The 21,967-nt window shown below is 40.3% G+C and overlaps 1 protein-coding gene across 1 annotated transcript in view; it reads left to right on the forward strand.

Annotated features, from left to right (window-relative positions):
- The window catches only part of SPAG17 (sperm associated antigen 17), a 218,652-nt gene that overhangs the window by 17,129 nt on the left and 179,556 nt on the right, over nt 1-21,967 (forward strand). Inside the window, exons 3-4 of the mRNA XM_088022251.1 lie at nt 17,160-17,300; nt 17,930-18,013. Of these exons, the coding sequence (XP_087878377.1) occupies nt 17,160-17,300; nt 17,930-18,013 (225 nt within the window). The remainder of the gene's footprint in view (nt 1-17,159; nt 17,301-17,929; nt 18,014-21,967) is intronic.

Raw genomic sequence — 21,967 nt, forward strand, 5'->3', positions numbered from 1 at the left:
TAATTTAATTTAATTTTATTATTATATTATTATAATTATATTATTAGTCACCATACAATACATCATTAGTTTTTGATGTAGTGATCCACAATTCATTGTTTTCGTATAACACCCAGTACTCCATGCAGTATGTGCCCTCCTTCATGGCCGGGCTAACCCATTCCCCCCACACCCCTCTCCTCTAAAATCCTCAGTTTGGTTCTCGGAGTCCATAGTTTCTCATGGTTCCTCTCCCCCTCCAATTTCTTCCCCTTCATTTTCCCCTTCCTTCTCCTAATGTCCTCCGTGCTGTTCCTTATGTTCCACAAATAAGTGAAACCATATGATAATTGGCTTTCTCTGCTTGACTTATTTCACTTAGCATAATCTCCTCCAGTCCCATCCATGTTGATGTAAAAGTTGGGTATTCATCCTTTCTGATGGCTGAGTAATATTCCATTGTATATATGGACCACATCTTCTTTATCCATGCATCTGTTGAAGGACATCACGGCTCTTGCCACAGTTTGGCTATTGCAGACATTGCTGCTATGAACATTGGGGTGCATATGGCCCTCTTTTCTACATCTTTTCTTTGGGGTAAATACCCAGGAGTGCAATTGCTGGGTCATAGGGTAGCTCTATTTTTAATTTTTTGAGGCACCTCCACACTGTTTTCCAAAGTGGCTGTACCAACTTGCATTCCTACCAACAGTGTAAGAGGGTTCCCCTTTCTCCACAACCTCTCCAACATTTGTTGTTTCTTGCCTTGTCAATTTTTGCCATTCTAACTGGTGTAAGGTGGCATCTCAATGTGGTTTTGATTTGAATTTCCCTGATGGCTAATGATGATGAACATTTTTCATGTGGCTGCTAGCGATTTGTATGTCTTCTTTTGAGAAGTGTCTGTTCATGTCTTCTGCCCATTTTTTGATTTATTTGTTTTTTGGGTGTTGAGTTTGAGAAGTTCTTTATAGATCTTGGAAATCAGTGCTTTGTCTGTAGTGTCATTTGCAAATATCTTCTCCCATTCTGTGGGTTGCCTCTTTGTTTTGTTGACAGTTTCCTTTGCTATGCAGAAGCTTTTTATCTTGATGAAGTCCCAAAAGTTCATTTTTGCTTTTGTTTCACTAGCCTTTGGAGATGTATCTTGAAAGAACTTCCTGTGGCCGATGTCGAGGAGGTTACTGCCTATGTTCTCCTCTAGGATTTTGATGGATTCCTGTCCTACATTGAGGTCCTTCATCCATTTTGAGTTTATATTTGTGTATGGTGTTAGGGAAAGGTCGAGTTTCATTCTTCTGTATATAGCTGTCCAATTTTCCCAGCACCATTTATTGAAGAGACTATCTTTTTTCCATTGCCTACTTTTTCCTGCTTTGTCAAAGATTATTTGACCATAGAGTTGAGGGTCCATATCTGGGTTCTCTATTCTGTTCCATTGGTCTATACGTCTGTTTTTGTGCCAGTACCATGCTGTCTTGGTGATCACTGCTTTGTAATACATCTTGAAATCCGGGAACGTGATGCCCCCAGCTTTGTTTTTCTTTTTCAACATTTCCTTGGCGATTCGGGGTCCTTTCTGATTCCATACAAATTTTAGGATTGTTTGTTCCAGCACTTTGAAAAATGTTGTTGGAACTTTGATCAGGATGGCGTTGAAGGTATAGATTGTTCTGGGTAGCATAGACATTTTAACAATGTTTATTCTTCTGATCCATGAGCATGGAATGTTTTTCCATCTTTTTGTGTCTTCTTCAATTTCTTCCATGAGTGTTCTGTAGTTCCTAGAGTATAGATCCCTTACCTCTTTGGTTAGGTTTATTCCAAGGTATCTTATGGGTTTTGATGCTATTGTAAATGGAATCATTCCTGATGGATTCCCTGGGGAATTCTACCAAACATTCAAAGAAGAAATAGTACCTATTCTCCTGAAGCTGTTTCAAAAAAATATAAACAGAAGGAAAACTTCCAGACTCATTCTCTGAGGCCAGCATTGCCTTAATCCCCAAACCAGGCCAAGACCCCATCAAAAAGGAGAATTTCAGACAGATATCCCTGATGAATATGGATTCCAAAATTCTCAACAAAATCTCAGCTAATAGAATCCAACAATACATTAAAAGAATCATCCACCATGACCAAGTTGGATTTATCCCCAGGATGCAAGGGTGGTTCAACATTCGCAAATCAATCAATGTGATAGAACACATTAATAAGAGGAGAGGGAAGAACGATATGGTCCTCTCAATTGATGCAGAAAAAGCATTTGACAAAATACAGCATCTTTTCCTAATTAAAACTCTTCAGAGTATAGGGATAGAGGGAACATTCCTCAAGTTCATAAAATCCATCTATGAAAAACCCACAGTGAATATCATCCTCAATGGGGAAAAGATGAGAGCCTTTCCCTTAAGATCAGGAACACGTCAAGGATCCCCACTCTCACCACTGTTGTTCAACATAGTACTAGAAGTCCTAGCAACAGCAATCAGACAACAAAAAGAAATAAAAGGTATTCAAATTGGCAAAGAAGAAGTCAAACTCTCTTTTCGCAGATGACATGATACTTTCTGTGGAAAATCCGAAAGACTCCACCCCCAAATTACTAGAACTCATACAGCAATTCAGTAATGTGGCAGGATAAAAAATCAATGCACAGAAATCCGTTGCTTTCTTATACACTAACAATGCAACTGTAGAAAGAGAAATTAGAGAAATGATTCCATTGGCATATTGTTTTAAATTAATTCAGCAGAAAATACTGTATACCCTAGCTTGGATTGGAAAAGATAGGATTAAAACAAAGCCAAGCTAGGTACAGTGAATGCCTTTCCAGATCTTTCTTATGTCAGTCAGTCTTTATAGACCTTGCCCACAAGTCAATTTGAAAATTGAAAATTTCGGTTATGGAGCAGGAGCCTCTTTACATAATATGCCTTCAGTCCAGAAGTAGCTGAGATATGAGTAGGCTATGGGGAGAGTAGGCCATTATTGAGTGGCCAGCCATTATCTTCCCCAGGTCTGGGGACAGATTACCCTTTCATTATCTTCTGAAAGTTTTCCCCATGTTCATTCCTTATCCTATTTTGCTATTGACATCTTCCTCTTAATCCCCCTTCCTCCATCCATCATCTGCTTCAGAGAAGGCAGGGCGTGGTCCTTGACACAAAAACATCCCTTCATGGGGGAATTACTTAGAGCATTGTGAATTTCCAAAATGTAAGATAGGCCCATCCCAAAATATAACTTTTAAAAAGCATTCCAGAGGAAAATATAAATAATTTTATTTTTCTTTCTTTTTCTCTCTCTCTTCCTCTCTCTCTCTCTCTCTCTTTTTTTTTTTTTTTTTTTTTTTTTAGAGAGGAGAAAGGAAGAGAGAGGGATAAGGCAGAGGGAGAAGGAGAGAGAGAATCTTAAGCAGGCTTCACACCCAACATGGAGCCTCACTTGGGGCTTAATCTCACAACCTTGAGATCATGACCCAAGCCGAAATCAGTCAGTTGCTTAACTGATTAAGCCACCCAGGCACCCTTAATTTTCCTTTTTTAAATTCCTGGAGTTCTTATACCTACCTCTTCACTAACATGAAGAATTGAGGTTTGTCTGCCTGTATTTATATCTAACGGGTTTTTCTTTATAAATAAATAGTATGTTTACCTGCCATTCACTAAGTCATTCCTTTTCAGTAGATTTTTAAATATTGGAAATGGTTTCAGACTGATTACACCAGCTAGTGAATATAGAATTTGAATTAAATTCAGTTGAAAAACATTTCTTTCTTCCATGTTAAACTACTGTCCTGTGTACTACCTGGAGAATATAGAAAGGGGAGGGTGAGTCAGTGGAAAAAAGAACAATACAGCATTCCTGTTACACAGGAGCTTACAATCTGAAAATATACATACACCAGTCATTCTAAAAGTGTGATCCCATTGGGGCACCTGGGTGGCTCAGTCGGTTAAGTGACCAACTCTTACTTTTGGCTCAGGCCATGATCTCAGAGTCATGAGATCGAGCCCCACAATGGGCTCTGTGCTGATTGTGGAGTTTGTTTAAGATTCTCTCTCTCCCTTCTTTTCCCTTTGCCCCTCCCCCTTTGAAAAAAAATCTAAAAAGATAAATAAATGAAAATGTGATCCCCGGACCAGAAGACACAGCAATAGCAGGCAACTTATAAGAAATACAGATTCTCAGGTCCCACCCTAGACTTACTGAATCAGAGATTTGGGGTGGAGCCCAGTAATTTGTGCTTTATCAAGCAGGAGTCTGATGCATGTTTAATGTTTAAGACATACACTAATATAGTGATCACAATGTATGTAACTATATTACTAGCATAGTACTAAATAGTACTGACAGGGAGTTTTCATAGGCAGGGAGGGGACATAAAGGTCACTGTTGGGCTGGGACAAATGAAGCATTCCCTAGAAGGAAGGCATTCTGTATAAAAAGACCAGGTGAGCAGAGAACTGAGAAAACAAATAGCATATTTGTGATACACAGTTAACCACCAGTGAGACACTATTAGGTTCTTTACACACACCATTATGGTTAATCCTCACAAAAACCCTAAAAATACTATTCCTATTTACATCAGAAAGTTGAAGCTCAAGAATTTACACAGAACCAATTTGCCTCAATTATGAGAATTTAGAAAAGTAATGGTTGGTATGGTATTAAAAATATGTGAGGAAGGAATGTAAAGAGCTTTGAGTTCCAGTCCTTGGAGTCTGGACCATATTATATCCCATTAGAGTCCAAGAATTAGACAATTAAAATACTTTCTTCGAAGGAAAAGTGAAATGATGAATTTGATGTCTTAGGAAAATTAATAGGTTGGAGATAGAAGACGCTGGAGGCTTGAATAGACTCTGTAGAAGGTGTTCTCAATAGTCCAGACTCAAGGTAGTTACAGATTGAACTGGGGGAATAACTATGAGAATAAAACGGAAGGGGCAGATTCAAGAAACTCTGGGAACAAAGTAACTGTGGTTGCCTATCCAAGAGGAGAATGGGAGAGGATTTGAAGTTATGATGGTTAGGAGAAATGGAAATGGAAAGTCTCAGAAACAGACAAATTTAGCAGAATGAACTTGGATGATTTTCACTGGTTGTGATAGGGGAGATTTTGTTTGGTTTGGTTTGTTTTTAGGATATAAAGAGGCAAAGAGCTCAGTTTTTAGACATGCTGAGTTTGAGATGATGGTAGAACATCAAAGTAGAACTGTTCATCAGGAGGTCAAAACTAGGCTTACAGTCCATGTTAGAAACACAAACTTAGGGGTTGTCAGTAGAGAGATGGTAGTGGATGCCATGGCAGCAGCTAAAATATTCAATAGAGAGTACATGCCAGGAGAAGAACAGGTTAAGAACAGAATTATGTGGAATATCTAAAAGATCCTCATGTAAGAAACAGAAAGAAAAGAAAGCCTGATGGTCGGATTTGGAACATCTAAAGGAGTAAAGACAGAATGAGGACAGGGTGGAGTCCTGGAAGGTAGATCAGGGAGAAGGGTAAATTCTCCCACCTATGGAGATGTAGGGAGAATAGGGCAAGACAACCATATTTGGTGATGAGGACATTATTAGTGACATTCAAAAATGCAATTTCAATAGGGTAGGTGGTGGTGGTAATGGCGATCAAGGAGGGAGTTGGAAACGACTACAGGATTTTAAGAACATGGGGCTTATCAGGATATGGGAGCCTCAAGTATAGGTCACATGTTCTGGGGAGTTCAATTATGGAGAAAAGAAGATCAGATGGGAAATAGTTAGCAGGAAGACTGGAATTAGGTAAAGATACCTATGTGTGAAATACTGTAGAAAGGAAAGGGGAGGAAGGACCAGAAAACTGGAGAGGGAGAGATGGGAGAATTGAAGGAACAAAGTTATAGCCAAGGTCAAAGGAAAGTGGGTCATTGGCTCTAGAACAGCAGAGAAGGGATCAAAATCTTCCTCAGCCCAAGCAAAAGGAGCAAGTTCTTGAGACTCGCAAAGGATGTATTGAGATGAAATGTGAACAGGGGAGGAAACCTAAGCAAGAAAGTCTTGCTTCTCTGAGGTGGTAGAAGTGAGGCCACTGTGTAGACAGAAAGTGGACAAGCAGGAGACCTAGTCAAAGAATTCCTTCCACTATTTCTTCAAGTGGCATCTGCCCATGAAACTTTTTCTAAGATACAGGGAGAGATGTGGTCTAGTAAAATGCATATCACCTTACATTGTGACTTTCATACATCTGTCTCCCCTGCTGGACTGTGGGTCTTTTGAGAGCAGACGTCTTTCCAGATTTTCTAAAAATCAGACAAGCTCAAAGCATAACATAACAGCACATTTGTACCATGGAAAATTGTATCATGAAAAATTGACAATTGCTAGTTTGCTAGTTCCTTTTTTTAAGTATACACTTAAAAAACACTTTTCAATTTACCAATCCTGCAATTTTTTTATTCCACATTGTGTTTTGAAGTCTACCATGTTGTTCATTTCTTCTAACTGCTCTTATTCAAATTTGTATCCTCCATTTCCAGGGCAGCACATACAGCATAGGTACCCACATAGTAAATGTTAATTGGATGAACAATATAGTAATTAAAATGAATACACTGTACAGTGCTTAATAGCTATGAAATACTTTGATAAATCTCTTTTCACTTTTATTTGTGTATTGCCTTTCCAAGGCTGATGTGGTTTAAGGATAGTGATTATGCCCCATGCCTATGCATTCTCTCCCTAATGCCCACTTCAATGTTGGCACTTAGTAACTCCTCAGTAAATATTGGTTGAATGAATGAATGACTCTCTACTATAAGCATTGTAATACTACAGTCCAGATTCTGAGTACCTGAATGTTTTTCCAAGCCCATGTGGTTGGAATCAGGACTAATAACCAGGTTTTCTGATACTAAAACCAGTGCTCTTTTTATTACACCATTGAAAGAGCTATTGTAAGGACTATATTAGGAAATCAATAGGAGAGGAATAATTATAATGAATTACTGCCCTGATGTAACCAATAAATAGACTCCATGTACCTGTGTAATTGGAGAAAATTAATAACCATATCCAGATCGAGGGCTTGAAATTTATCATAATCATTAACTTGGAATATTTAGTCACATGGTCCTTACACGAGGTTCATATGGTAAAGGAGATATGTGAATTATGAGGGCGTATGGTATTGCAGGAATGAAGGAATGAGCAGGAAGCGGTTTTACTCAAATAGAACTGCTCTTGCTAAGGTCACTGGTAACCTTCTAATTGCCTTTGACGACATATACCACTCCTCCCCCGACTTCAGTGACACCTTCCTTCCCGACTCTCCTCCACTCCACTTTCTTGTCAGCCTCCAAGAAACTCATCACTAAAACAGTGAAGATCTGAAGAAAGTCATGAGCATTCTAGGAAACAGATCTCAAGAACTGCCTCAGACAGCCACCCATGCTCTAATCTGCCCTCCTGTCGGGACAGATTGATATTGCTGAATCTTTTTTATCCTTTGTCAGTTTGGTGGTCTTACCCCGGTTTTCTCACCAGAGACAGATCTCCACTACCTCTTGCCTTCGTTGAGAAACTCCTGATTCCTGGGAGGCTGGAAAAGTCAGGATCATTGTATAATGCCAGCTCTGGAAGGCTGCAAATCCTAACTCCCTTGATGGGCCCGTCAGAGCAACTGGTGTCGTTAATGAGCCTAAACAAAGAAAAGGTCTCTTAAGAAACTTATTGTGAAACATAAACATTGTTTGCTTACTTTTCAAACTCTTATCTTAGTCATTTTTGTGTAACCACTATAGTTTCTTACATCAGAGACATTTAATCACACTAATTTAATTAATGTGTGTTGAATGGAACTGCTGCTCATTTCTTGTTGAATTAAGGCAGAGCACAGATTCCCAAGCAGACCCTCATAGCTTTTCTGAGACACCTTCTGGGAGTTTTCAGATTGACCCATACTTCTCTAGGAGCATGATCGACCTTGGGTATCTAGAAGATGTGGCATTGCCCAAGGACCATCCTTAGATGCCCCTTCTTCCCTGCATCATCATTTCGTGGCCAAGATATTGGCATTTCTTGGGTATTTCATTGAATTGAGGGGAGAATAAGGTACAGTGTTTATAATCAAGACAGTCTTGTATCCTTGTAGTAGTCAGAAGTGTCTTGGGGATTCTGTACTCACTCTAGATGGATGTAGAAATTAAACTCCATCAGTGGCTAAAAAAAAAAAACAAACCAAAACAAAACAAACAAAAAACTCCATCAGTGGTTGTGTAGCAAACAAATGGTAAATGAGGACATTTGTATTAACTGCAAGGAAATGAGTTGTCCATGGCATGTAATTAACCAAAAAGCAGCTATAGGGCATAGATGATTCATTAAAAAGAGTATTGGCTGGTTATTTGTTTCGTCTGAGTAGTCCCAGTGCCAAGGCTATACAAATTTTGGAACATACCACAATGTCCAGTGGATAAATGACATTTAAAATAGAGAAATGAAGGTGGGGAAAAAAACCAAAAACCAAAGAAAAGGGCTACATTAGGGTAATAATGAGCTAATATTGAGTCTTGAAAATATGTCTTAATTTTTAATGTGGGCGATAGTAACTCAATACTGAAGAGACTTGAGGGAGGGATGAGAGGGTTTCATGTCTGAGGATGGAGTTGTTTGATGAAAGGTTGTGGCCTTTAATATCTGATGATGAAAAGAGATCTCCTCTCTTTGGGGTGAGTCCCTGATTCCAATTTTACATTAGTGGAGCAATTAGCAGGACTCCTCTTAGCTTTTCTTGGTCTCCTCCGTTAGAAGAATGCCTCTGATATGTAATATTTGTTTGAAAACCCAAAGAAGCTTGTTTCCTTTTGAGGTTTGCCTTACTTTTTATGTTCTGAAGTTCATTTTGGACCTCAGATTTTGCTCCAAGCAATAAAACTGGTTGGATTGTACGAACATAATGGAGCCGTAATTTTAGCCAACTGTTGGGGGTGGGGAGAGAGTTAAGGTGTGTAGTGGTTTCTGTGGTTTCTCTGTGGAGTAGAATTCCCTGCAAAGCTTTTCCATGTGGTGTTTTAATAGCTGTCTTAAAACTCTCTGATGTATGGAGCAAAACTGAATTAGGCTCATGTGCTAGATTGGTGGAATAGGCCAAGTACTCTGACAAACGAAAGAAAAACAATCAAACAGCCAAGCTCCGAGGCTAAACCATCCAAAGAAGATCCTCAGGACATAGCCAAATCCAAAATTGAAGAAGTGATCACCACTTTTAACCCATTTTTGCAGAACTTTCGAAGGGAAATAATAGTTCCCTTGCATACATTAATATTTTACCTTTGTGCAGTACTTTACAATGTGCAAAATGATCCTAGGTGTATTTGTTTATTAGAACCCTGCAAAAACCTTTGGAAGGTTATATTATTAGATCGATTTTAACAAGTGAGAAACTGAGTCACAAAGTAGGCCCAAGATCATTTGTCTAAGAAACCACAGAGGCAGAATTTGACAACTACTTCAGAGCTCTGTGTCTTTTGCTCCGGAACTTCAATAATTTTAGTTAGCGATCACATTTAATACTTATGAAGACAAGGAAAACCAGCCAGATAGCATGTGCTTGCACAGTAAAGATGTTTCTGGACTGCTGAGTTCTCATCAGTGAATAGAAGATATTAGAGTGTTGTCTATGTCTCAAAGGAATATGCTCTTTCTTTAATTCAAACACTCAGTGATTCAGAGGCATAGTTCCTTCCGAAGTGCTGAGTGTACCTAATAAAATGTCACATACTTAGTTGTCATTCCCACACTAAACGTGTGTAAAAATTAGTGTGTAGTTTTGACTGCTAAGTTCGAGACATTTATTGAATGCTACTATATGCCAGGCCCATGGGCAAAGTAGGAAGTTGTCTAGGTGGTATGATTCTAGGGGAGCCTTTCCCACTGGCCCAGACCACTGCTAACATACCCCCATTAGCAGGGCATCCCTTTGAGTTAGTCCAGGAGTTGCTTAGATTCTTTTTTGAAAATGCAGATAGCACCGAGGGGAAAAATACTTTAAGACAGTCCCAGTCACTAATGCTGCAGGGTATGTTTATTTACCTAGTTAACAAATCAAGTATTAAGGCCCTGAGCTGAATAGGAGGTGATGTGGATTAATTGTATTCTATCCAGGAGAAGGGGATGCTGAATTCTGGAGAGCCCTATAAAGGGCCCAGGGGAGCCAGAATACAACAACAGGCCAGGAAGCCTGTCCTATCTGGAGAAACAGGTGCCCAAACACTCTGTACCAAAAATAAACTTTACTCGCTTGGCTTTTGTTTTTAAGAACCAGCCCTGCCTGGTATCTGTGTTTTAGGGCTGCATCCATAAAATTAATCAGATTAATATTTGCAAGTGAAATACCAAGCGTGTGATCCATGTTCTTATTTATTTAAGCCAGTGAGCTGGTCTCTGTCTCTAATAAGAGTTAGTGCAGTGCAGTTGCCCATCCCCAGCCCTTTGCATGGCCACCTTGGAGCTCACTGTCTTCTTAGTCAGCTCCACACTTTTCCCCTGACTCCAACCCATGTCTCTTTCACCGTTGGAGGTGGGTCGGTGTCTCTGCCTGGACTCTACTGAGCACAAAATCACTTACAGCTCCCTTCTGCCACACTCACATTTTTTTCCCCATAGCTCTGAAAATTATATACCTTTAGAATTGTAAACATAGTATGTTCATGACTTTTGCCCTTTCTTCCAAGCACCTAAATATTTTAGAAATATATCAGTTAATAAGTTTATCATTATTGAAGAGCAAGTTATTCTGCAAACTGACTATCATTCAAATAAAGACTTTCTTTTTCATGATACAATGGTTGATATTCTGTTTGATTTTTTTCCTTGACTCACTCACAAGTTCTCCACACTTGGAACAGCATATATGGAATAATCATTTTTGTTTTGATAAGTACCAAGAGCAGAAGCTCCCCCCGCCAAAAAATAAAAAATAAAAAAAAATATCCACAATGGCTGTGATCATTCCTAGGTGCTGTGCGCAGAAGGGCTTTCTATAGGTTTTCTCATTCTATCTTCAAAACAACCCTGTGAGGCAGGTACTGTCGTTATCCTCATGTATCCATGAGGCACAGAGAAGTTAAGTAACTTGCCAAGGACACACAGATGATGCATTGAAATCCAGGAAGTCTGCCTCCTGAGCCCAGGCTCTTAATCACTATGCCACAATGACCTCCTCCAGGGGGTCCTGGAAGTGTGAGGGGGTCTCACTATCTGTGGGTGCTTGGGGACCCCCTCCCCGGGCAGTGGTCCCAGTGACTCGGATGCCTGAGTGGGACAGTAGCCCCGAGATGTTCAGGAGGAAAGGAGAACCTTGGAGTTGGTTGGCCCTGCTCCTCCCATAGTGGCCTCTCTGTCCTTACCTTGTCACTTGCGTTTCATAGAGTCCATTTTGAAGGATAGTGAGGCTGGGTCCCACCTGAAGCAGCATCCCTCGGCAGACAGTGTCACTCCACACAGCACACACTGCAGGATGTGGATTGGGGTGGGGACTGTGATAGGTGGAGAGAATCTGCTCTGCCCTCAGTATTTTCCCAGAGACAGTCTTCACCGTTTCAATCAAAATCATTTCTAAGTCAGTCTTAGACGCACAGGCCTTCCTGGGAAGGGAGCCGTGATGTGCTGCTAAACGTTTTAACAACCTGTTCTCCAGGGTGAAGCTCTGATTCGTGGCACTTGGCATTGCTATAGTTTCCACACTTCCACCATGGTGAATTTCACGGTGTCAGTGCAACCGCACCGGCCGGAGGCAGGAAGCGTGGGGGCAATCAGACCCAGCCCACTCCTGATGGAGAGGAACATTAGGATGGGTGGCGCGGTGACACCGCGGCGGGAGGCAGGGCCAGGTCCAGATTCTGCACATCTGGCAGAGTCTGAATGGAGAGCCCTGATACCGTGTGCAGCTTCTGTCTTTCCTCTCTCCCTACCCCACCCCGCCATAAAGTCCGACTCATAAGAGTTTCAGAGGCGCCTGGAAGGAGAAAGGAATCACAGAACTTGCAGCCTGTCGGCGGTTAGGTGGAGGGGAAGAAGGAGCAGGCCATCGAGGTCCCTCTCACTGGGTGACGGGAGACAGTAGGAAAGAAGGAGAAGGAGGGATGGCTTTACAGCCAATGTGTGTTTGTGTGTGAGTCTTGGGCTTTTCCCCTCCTATCTGCCCGAGCTGCCTCCTTTCCCTACCATCTGGCTGCTTGTCAGGCCACTCCCAGGAAACCTGTCTTGGTAGAGGAACGGCTGCAGGACCTAACTCTTCAAACCCTTGTCACTGACGCCTGGCAGAAATCATGTTGGATCAGAGGCAGCCCGTTTTCCTCCCAAAAGACTTCAGGGCTGTGGACTCTGTATACGCGCTGCACAGTTTCCTGATACGCTACCTTCTAGGGCTTTATGATTCTCAGGGTCAAAATCCTCAGTGTCCAAGCACATTCTCTATTGCTTTAAAATACTGAACAACTGTTATTTATAGAGAGAGCCCTGCTTTATTTCCCATTTCTCTGCTGGGCACCATGAGGTACAAAAGCGATGAAACGGAATTTCTGACCTAAAGAGCTTATAATGTTTCTCAACATCTAGTTGAGAAAATGTGACAGCCACATGAACTAATTCCTAAATAAGGAGCAGTTCTAATAGTATGATGACAATGTGTCAAGCTACAGTATTTATAACAAATTGTGAGGTATCTATAAGTAGAGAAGAATCTATAATAAGAATTTGTTCAGTAAAGGCAGTCAAAGGAGCTAGAGGACTGCACATCCTGGGTGGTTGTATTGTTCCTGTTTATTAGATAACAATGTGCACCCATTTGTAATTGCTATTCCCAACTTATTTTATAGTTATAACCCCTTTTTAACAGATACGATTATAGCAGCCAGTTCTATGTAATAAAAATATTCTGCTGGCCAACCCCCCACACTAACACTGTTTGGCTGATGGAGATCCAAGACCCCTTTTGAAGGGAAAACCTGGTATGAGAGAGGCAGTCACTAATCCCTCTCCATTTGGCAGTACGTCTACTCGACAAGAAGGTCATCCTTGCAGCAGAGGAGCGACATAAAGTATACGTTTGCATATCGGGACAGTTGTTAAATAACTCTGCACACAATTTGACTTTTTTAATGTTGCGCTGATTTGACTTGGGGCTTGTATACATCTTCTCCAAATAAAAGTTGGGACTACTGTTGGTTCCCAAGCTCCTTGGGATCCGATCAGCCTGGGGAGCGGACTGTGGGAATCTCCTTTCAGGTCTTTGAGGGCAGCAGGCCCCCTGCCACATGCCAGCAAAGGCAGGGGAAGACAGTATGTGTGTCCTGCCATTCCCCTCCCAGCTGATGCCTTGTGCTAATAGAAGGAAGCAATCACCTTCCCATTGTCCAAAAGCTACTTCTCACTTGTCTTAAAAGGTTGTTATAGTTATCTTAGAATACAGAAGTGCCTAAGTAAAATCTGGAGAGTTTGCAATATATGAAAGAAAAGAGTCATAAATCTACCCTGTGTCTCTGGGACAGTAGGTGTGTGTGAGACAGCCAGGGTCTTTGCATTTACATGAATACTTTCTTGCTTTGGAAGACTAGTATGTCTGTGTTTGGGTTAAGACGCCCTCCTGCCAAGCTTCAATTAGGTGAGGCTGGTAAAGTAAATAAAAGGTAATGGATTGTGTCCATACATGACTTCATTCCATCCTTTGAATGACTTTATCAATAACTGCTAGAAAGCAAGACTCAGCAATAACTGTGTCCAGCATATACCTCCAGCCAGCAGAGAGCCGACCTCATTTCCTAAGGCTTTTTGTGGTGTGCCCAGACTAAAACCCTGTATCCTTCACCATCAGGTGCATCCAGTGTAGTTTTTCTAAAATGATCAATGTTTTCTTTGTCTAGGCTTATGCTAAGAGTTAATTCAAACTTCTTGAGCTGTGTGACACTCACCCACAGGTAGCTAGCGCCTCAGGACTCACAAGTATGATGACTCAAATGTACACGTTGTACGTTCATCTCTCACCCATGGTCCACATTTGTATTCTCTATACTCAGTTTCTCTGGCTGCCCTGTGAACCCAGATTTAAAGACTGTGTTTAACTGCATGTCAGGATGGGATACATGGCGGAGGGGTGTTCTTAATAGTTTTTTACCAAATCTACTTTGTGTCCCAGTTTTTCCAAAACAATTTCCTCTTTCTAAAACTGCTACCAATTAGTGGAAATTTGGAATCTACAGTTATCCTGAAGTAGTAAGAGAAAGATTCAGAAATTATATTTGCAGAGCATTGTTCATTTAACGATTCTTCCTAAGTAGACCCCAGGGCAATGGCTCACTCTTCTTTAGTCGAATATTATGTATTTCCTGACATCTCACTGCCCCCTAGTGCAGCACGCTAGTGAGTGCATCATTCTCTGCAGACATTCTTGATTTGCATTATTACTGTCTGATCAGTCCATTTCATGCTTACCTGGCTTCTGGCAATGTGATTTGACACTAATCCATGACTCAAACCAAGTCCTTCATGGACTACTACTACTTTTGCCAAGTAGATCCTATTCCAGGAGCAGGAGTTTTGGGGGCAAGCGAGTACAGATGGGAAACGGAGTCTCAGCTGGACTCTACTCTCCAGACCCCTTCCAGTGGAGAAATCAGGCCCAGAATTTTCAGTATAGTACCATGAATTGGAGGGACAGATCTTGTGTTAAGGTGCATCCAGACCAAAGTAACAAGAACACACTGCTTGGAGAGAGACAAGCTTAGGAAATTTCCTTAAAGTCTTTGAGCCTTCGTAAAACTGTCATTGATTTAAAAAAAAAAAAAAAAAAAAGGTAACCTTAAGATGTCTTAAGGCTTTACTACATAATCTATGTTTGAAGGTTTTATACATTTTAACATGTGATACATATCTTCATCTATTATGTTTACTGTGAATGAGATAGCCATGAACTGCAATTTAAGGATTATGGAAAGGCGTTCTGACCCCAAAGACTTGCTCTCAAAACTGTTCTAAAACGATCACAAAATTGTAAGCCACGAATTTGGTCTCCATGAGGTTCTGCCGAAATGACTTTGAACAAGTTGTTGGACTTTGCTGGGCCTCTGTTTTTCCATCTATAAAGTATGAGTGCACCTATTTTAAGGGATTACTCAGGGATTCAGTGAGATAACATATGCCTGGCACATGGCAGATTTCAATAATTGTCAGTTCCTTCTTCCTCCTCCCTTATTTTCTTCTGGTCTGAAATAGTCAACACCTGCCTTTGACACCAGATACTAATGGGTAGGTGGTGGACTAGAATGTCCTCTTTCTGATGTGTCCCCCCAAAGAGTGGACAGGCAGCCCTTCCTTGTCACCATTAGCTTTCAAATCTGGGCAAGGACATTTGCAGCAGAGAGGCAGGGAGGTAGAGGCGGTCAATAAAATCTTCAGTGTGGGAAAGTGTAACTGATGGGAAGTCTGGGGTTGTGCCTGGTTAGGAACCATGTGTACTTTATTATGAGAATATAAGAGATTTTCCTCTTCCGATGATTATAGTTGCAGTTTTGACTATGGGAGCAGACCAAAGAAAAGAAAGGCATCCAATGTGGGAAAGGTCATTTTGTGATAGTGGCATTTTTTTTTCCAAAGGAATACATTATAAATGTCATACTTACTTTTCAGAGTCAGAATATTAAAAAAAAAAACAAAAACACAGATGCTCAGTCTTCTTATGGTGAATCAGCAAACAAACAAAAAAGGTCTTAAACTCAATGTAACAGGGAAACACATCAAGCCACGCCGACATGCACACACACACACACACACACACACACACACACACACACACTTTGTAGGTAAGATACACATTTTTATGCTTTCATGGGTGGTTTTTGTTTTGAATTGAAAATTGGGCAGGTTTTGTTAGGTAGTAGGTTTCCATGGAGAGAAGTAAAGAGACATTTAAGGATACTGATTATTGGATGGTAAGGAGGAATTTGCACTAAGCTCTTTTCTCCCACCTATACCCTAGTTCTGTCATCACCCTGACCATGGACTGGACAGAAAACAGAAAGAACCACAGAAAATTATGCATTTCATTACATTTGTGTAAAATCTCTTCATATCATCTTAGACATTGTTTCGGGATCCACGGACAGGCAGTTTTACTCTATTTGAATCAGATCTTCAGAGGAACATTAGATTTTGCCCTGTCCAACCCCTTTAATGCTATAAATGGGGTGGGTAAGGGCTGGAGAGGTCACAGGGCTAGAGTGCCCTCCTTTATTATTTATTTCTCTTTCCGAGTGTCTTTATCATGTTTGCTTATTCCATTTCCCCATAGGATTGTTAGTGTGCGAAAGTCATAGACCCTGGTATGCTGAGTTTGACTCTCAGCACCACACAGCGGGTAATTCACTAAACTCCATTCTTAATCTCTGGGGAACTGCTTCTTCCCAAGGGAAATTATCATTATAATAGAGAAAGGGATTACTGAATAAGAATATTGTCTTTGGTAACATTTCTTTTAAATTATTTGATGCAACATTTCGTGTCCAAGTGTAATTTTTTAGCCTATGTCCTGGGAAGGGAAAGGACTCATTTGTGAATTAGCAATGAGACTCCTGTGTTACACGAGGAGGAAAAGATAAGTCCTAGTTCTGTGCTTTAAAAAAACTTCAGGGATTACATTTTTACCCCATATAGGCCCATTTGGCAACTCATTCAATATTACCCAACATTCAGCAAGTATTGATCAAGCTCCTCCTATACCTCTAGCATGATTTAGAGTCTTAGACTCTATCAGGGAACAAAAATAAAGATTTCTGCTTTCAAGATTATATCTTAGTATATATTTGTAACATATGAATGAACTATTTCTTCCCAGTACCAAATTATTCTTGGACAGCATTCTAGTGAAAGCATGTCATTTTTTAAACACTGTCTTCCTTAAAATGAAAGGCCTAGTTTCCCAAGAAAATGGTTTTTTGGTCTGGTTGCATGAAATTTGGCACAACACTGCCGCCTTGCGGCTACGTGAATCAGGAACTTACATGCACTATGTGGTCAACTCTTCTTTTAAGGTAAAGTTTAAAGGGAAAATTATCTTGTTTTAGTGGAAGCCTTTGACACAAAATTACCTACCCAGGAATATTTAGAATTTAATTCCTTCTGCTTTTTTTTAACAGAATGATTGGAAGGGCTCCGTCGCTTTCGTAGTTGGAAACCGGATTGAAGATGATCTTCTCATCCGAGCCCTCACCCTTGCTGTCCAGGTCCCTCAGCGGAAATTCTTCAGTATCGTGTCCTGGCAAGACATTCTCCAGCAGGTATCTGTCCTTTCCCATCTCGAGGCCCCGTGAAGACTTTTGTGCTTAAAATAATAGGATAAAATAATAAGATAAATACACCTATCATATTCTTGGGCTGTTTGGTAAATTGGGGTGGATTATTTTAAACAAAACTTAGCTAGAATAAATTTGCATTGTTTAATCTGGAAGAATTATTTTGGCCCATTATTTAGGCCCGTTTTAGGCCCTTTCAGGACTCATTCATTTAACAAAATTCCTGTGGCCATACCAGGCTCCATGCTAGGCTCTCTGAGGAATTATTTATTCAATAAAAGATTTAATAATAATAAAAGACTAAACTATTAACTAAACTTCCCTGGACTTCCAGGGAAGTCCATAGCAAGAAAAATTAAGTCTACAGAGAAACCTAGCTGTCAGAGAACAGAGAGGACTGACCACATAGAAAAACCTGTCAGGTGGCCCGTACTCACACGATTACTAACAGCTTACCAAAGTGACTATAAATATTTTGCCTAGTTGATGAATATCTCTTCCTTGCTAGGTTTCCCAACCTTTCAAGCCACCCAGGTATTTGAAAGTTACATATATCTAAGTGTTCCTTAAGTATGCCTCTCTTTTTCCTTATAGATGAATTTAATTTCTTACAGATCGATGAATCAAATGCATTTCTTGAAACTCCATCTAAAAAGGCAAAGAAACCTCTAGGCAGTAGTGCTCCCTTATATTATGAGGTAGGTGAACATCTTTATTGAAGAGATTTTTGTTATTTTTAGAAAATGAGAATTGAAATAATAATCTTATATTCATGTTAAAATTTTTTTTTAATTCATTCTTTGAAAGCAAATTCTTGCTTTACTCCTCATTGGAGCTGCCTGATGACAGGCACTTAAAAAATCTGCCTCTCTTCTAACAAAATCCCTCTCTAGGAATAAAATTGTCCTAGATTGTCTACGCCATCACTGTATCCAATTAAAGACTATAAATCAGAAATTTTTATATACAAAAGAGTTGGGTCATACTTTCTCATGGTAATTATTGAGTGAGTGATGGTATTAAAGGGAGCTGCATGATTAGTGTATTATGAAGTGTTAGTTTCACCAAAGGAACAATGTAAAAATGCCGTAGAAAGTGTTTCCTGTACAAGACAGAGACACAGCTGTTATAATTTTCCATCAGTCAGCAAGATTTGGGCACATTTTCTATCCTACTTTAACCAAGATGAAAATAAGGACAATTTTTAGGTTAATGGTCCATTCCGTTTCTGGCAGATGCTTAACACAAGAGTCTGGCCTGGCTGACCACTGGGTTTATGCAAAGACTTAGAACTCATGCTCAGTACAGGGGGATTGCCTCTCATACTGCCTTGTTAATATCTAACTTACAGCTCACAAGAAGCTATAAAAATCCACTGATTAATTAGAATATCACTTAAAATTTGTCAGGCACTGTTTTATGGCTCTTCAGACTGAAAGCATAAAGATTTTTGGATCTTTCTAAGACAAACTTGTTTGCACTTTATTTCAGTGATCTAATAAAGTTTTTATGTGTCTCAGGTCTTGGATGATTTCTTAATGGGCTCTTTAGTATTGCCTGAGTACTATCTGAACAAGTTTCATTGGATTTATTTACGCTTGACAATAGTGTGGATTTTACAGCATTAACTCTTGCTACGCTACTCTCACTATCACGAAAAACTGATTCTGTGCTTTTGGAGTCAAATAACATACCTTCTAGCTTTTGTTGTGATGTGCTAAACGTGTGTGCTCCAGTTGAAACATTATGTGATACCTGGATTTAAAATACTGGAAGTTTTCTTCTGAAGTAGCCATAGAAATCCCTGTCCAATTCTCGGGCCTGGGACCAATTAGCCCCCCAAAGAACTCTTTCTTCTTCAAAGATGCTCAGTAAAAATCAGAGATGATAACAGGCCAGTTTTGATGTCTAATCTGGACAGACATTTTGACTTGGATGTGGGATAGCACAATGTTACAAATCCAGAGTTCAGTTAGAAAGCCATTCCTTTCCAATATGTGCTGTGACTTTGGGTTGTGAATCCTTCACTCAGGGGAGGTCCATTTCACATCTGGCTCTACCACATTCTTCCAGGGGAGCATTTGGGCAATAAGCCTCCCACACCCACTCACACACCCTTTCCTGAATGGTTCCAGAAAAAAAGGGGAAGGCAGGATGAGCACCACAGAGATTGGACCTTGGGTATACCAGACAGGCATCAACATCAATTTGCTTTGGTAAAAACAGATATAGAACATAATTCAGGCTCCTAGGGATCAGCATTAGCCAAGGACAGAAGGCACATTTGGAGAAGAGGGTACATTTCCAATCTCAGTCCCTTCACACTTAGGACCTGTTCGGGAACTCCGTCACTTGGTACCTCATCATCCCAGGTGAATTGGAAAGCTGCAGGCAGTGCCTACTCAGAAGCCCAAGGTGGTTGTGATTGTGAGTGGTGACCAGGAGAGAGGCCCAGACCCAAACACTTTTGGGACTCGTGAACTTCTAAGACTCATGAGTCTATTTCTGCTTGAAGTCTTGCACAGTCTAGGACACTTGCCACAGTTAAACTCCTCAGGAGCCTCTTTGCAAAGTCTTACATTTTCTTTCTCAAAGGAAACTCTGCACTGGGGAAGAAAAGGTAATCTAAGAAAGTTGATTATGTTGCATGCGAAATTCATAGAGTTCTGTATCCTCCATTTTGGAGGGAGAACTCAAGAACCAAGAACTGTGAAGGCCATACCCTTACATTTACTTCTATTTGTAAGCTACTCTCATTGGCCTTAAATCAGAGCCTAGTCGTTCTCACTTTAAACATAGTTCTAAACAGTTTGGCGTTCTGGTTTCCTTGCCTGCAGTCAATTAGGAGCAACAAATTAAAGGGAAATGTCACCATCGTGCAGTTCATCCATGAGTAGTAAAATAGCGTCAGAACCACATTACATATTTCCAATAATGACTTGAAATGTCTGGACTAGCAAAGACCACATTCCTGAGTGATTTGCTCAGGCTTTCACTTGGATGGCTTGGTGTTGTATACACACAGCCTCATTTTGAAATTGTGTAATTTCCCCCTGAAACATTAGAGTCCATCTAGCCATAGGATTGTATATACGAGAAAGAGTCTTTATCTATAGACCACAGTTCTTTGAAAATGTGCTTAGATTTGTGCTAATGTAATTCCACAGAGACACAGCTACAGCCCATTTGTTCATTCACCATCACCATCTCTTTTTGGAAAAAAGAGTTGTGTTCTGCTCTAGCAGGAACTACTCTAAGGACTCATATGGGAATGGGAAGAGAATATTCTCCTTTATGCATGTTCTCAGGGATGTTAGCTATTACTTTATTATATTATTATCAGTAGTTGTAGTATATAATAATGAGGATGAAAATGATGATGATCCCATGCACTGGCCTTACATATGAACATAATTTCCAGCTTGTAATCCTATTTGAGGATGTGGACTTATATGAAAATGTATACACAGATATTGTCTGCATTATACAGTCACCAGTTTTTACCAAATAGTGGTATTTTACCAAATACCAAACAATTAACAAGTACATTCTTGTTTACCTTATAGACAATAGGGGAGATATGAATATTATAAAGATTCTATCCTCAAGAAGCTTAAGGATTAGTTAGGAGGGGGGAAGGAAAAAAATATATACTAACAAGGAGTAAATGGTCAAAAAAATGTTTGTTAAGGGAATGAAGGGGCTCCGGGGTGGCTCAGTTGGTTAAGTGTCTGCCTTCAGCTCAGGTCATGATCCCAGGGTCCTGAGATAGAACCCCACATCAGGCTCCCTGCTCAGTGGGGAGTTTGCTCCTCCCTCTCCCTCTGCCCCTCCTTCAACTTGTTCTCTCTCTCTCTCTCTCTCAAATAAATAAAGTCTTAAAAAAATAAAAGAAGTGAACAACATAACGCACTGAAGTCCATGAGGGGCAGATGAAGTGTTACGGGCATTCAGAGGAAGATGAGTTTACCATTAGAGTGGGGTTGTGGGTAGGATCTAAAGAAGCCTTGTGGAGAAGGTGGCATTGGGAGGGAAAGGAAGGGTAGCTAATTTTGATCTTTTATATATTATTCCAGGGACGCCTGGTTGGCTTAGTCGTTTGAAAGTCTGACTCTTGATTTTGGCTCAGGTCAGGATCTCAGGGTTGTGGGATCTGGCCTCACATCAGGCTCCATGCTGCTGAGTATGGAGACTGCTTAGGATTCTTTCCCTCCCTCTCTCTCTGCCCCTCCTCAACTCTCTCTCTCTGGTAAGTAAGTGAATAAGTAATTCCAATTAACCCATATCATAATTCTAAAAGAAGATATAAATATCGCCATTTTACATATAGGGAGATGGAGGCATAAAGAAGGTAGGAAGTTTATGAATTAGAATACTGAAGAACTTGGGTTTAGCCATAGTTAGATCCATAGACTCAAGTTGTTCTTCTTTACCTCAAACCCGGTACTTTTCCACTGGGCTCTAAGCTGTCCACCCTTGGATGAGTAGGTCTTGGCAGTCTTGACATTCAAATGTGGGAGAGGGCATTCCAAGAAAAAGGAACAGCTCAAGCAAAGGCATAGGTTTGGGAGAAGAGTGAATATGTACTAAATTTATAATTGCATGGTATAAGATATACTCAATAGGAAAGGTAAATTCTATATGTACTTTAA

Source organism: Eumetopias jubatus, unplaced genomic scaffold (genome assembly GCF_037043125.1).
Source record: "Eumetopias jubatus isolate StellerSeaLion01/CBP00866 unplaced genomic scaffold, mEumJub1_p1.0 scaffold_4, whole genome shotgun sequence".
Classification (NCBI taxonomy): Eukaryota; Metazoa; Chordata; class Mammalia; order Carnivora; family Otariidae; genus Eumetopias; species Eumetopias jubatus.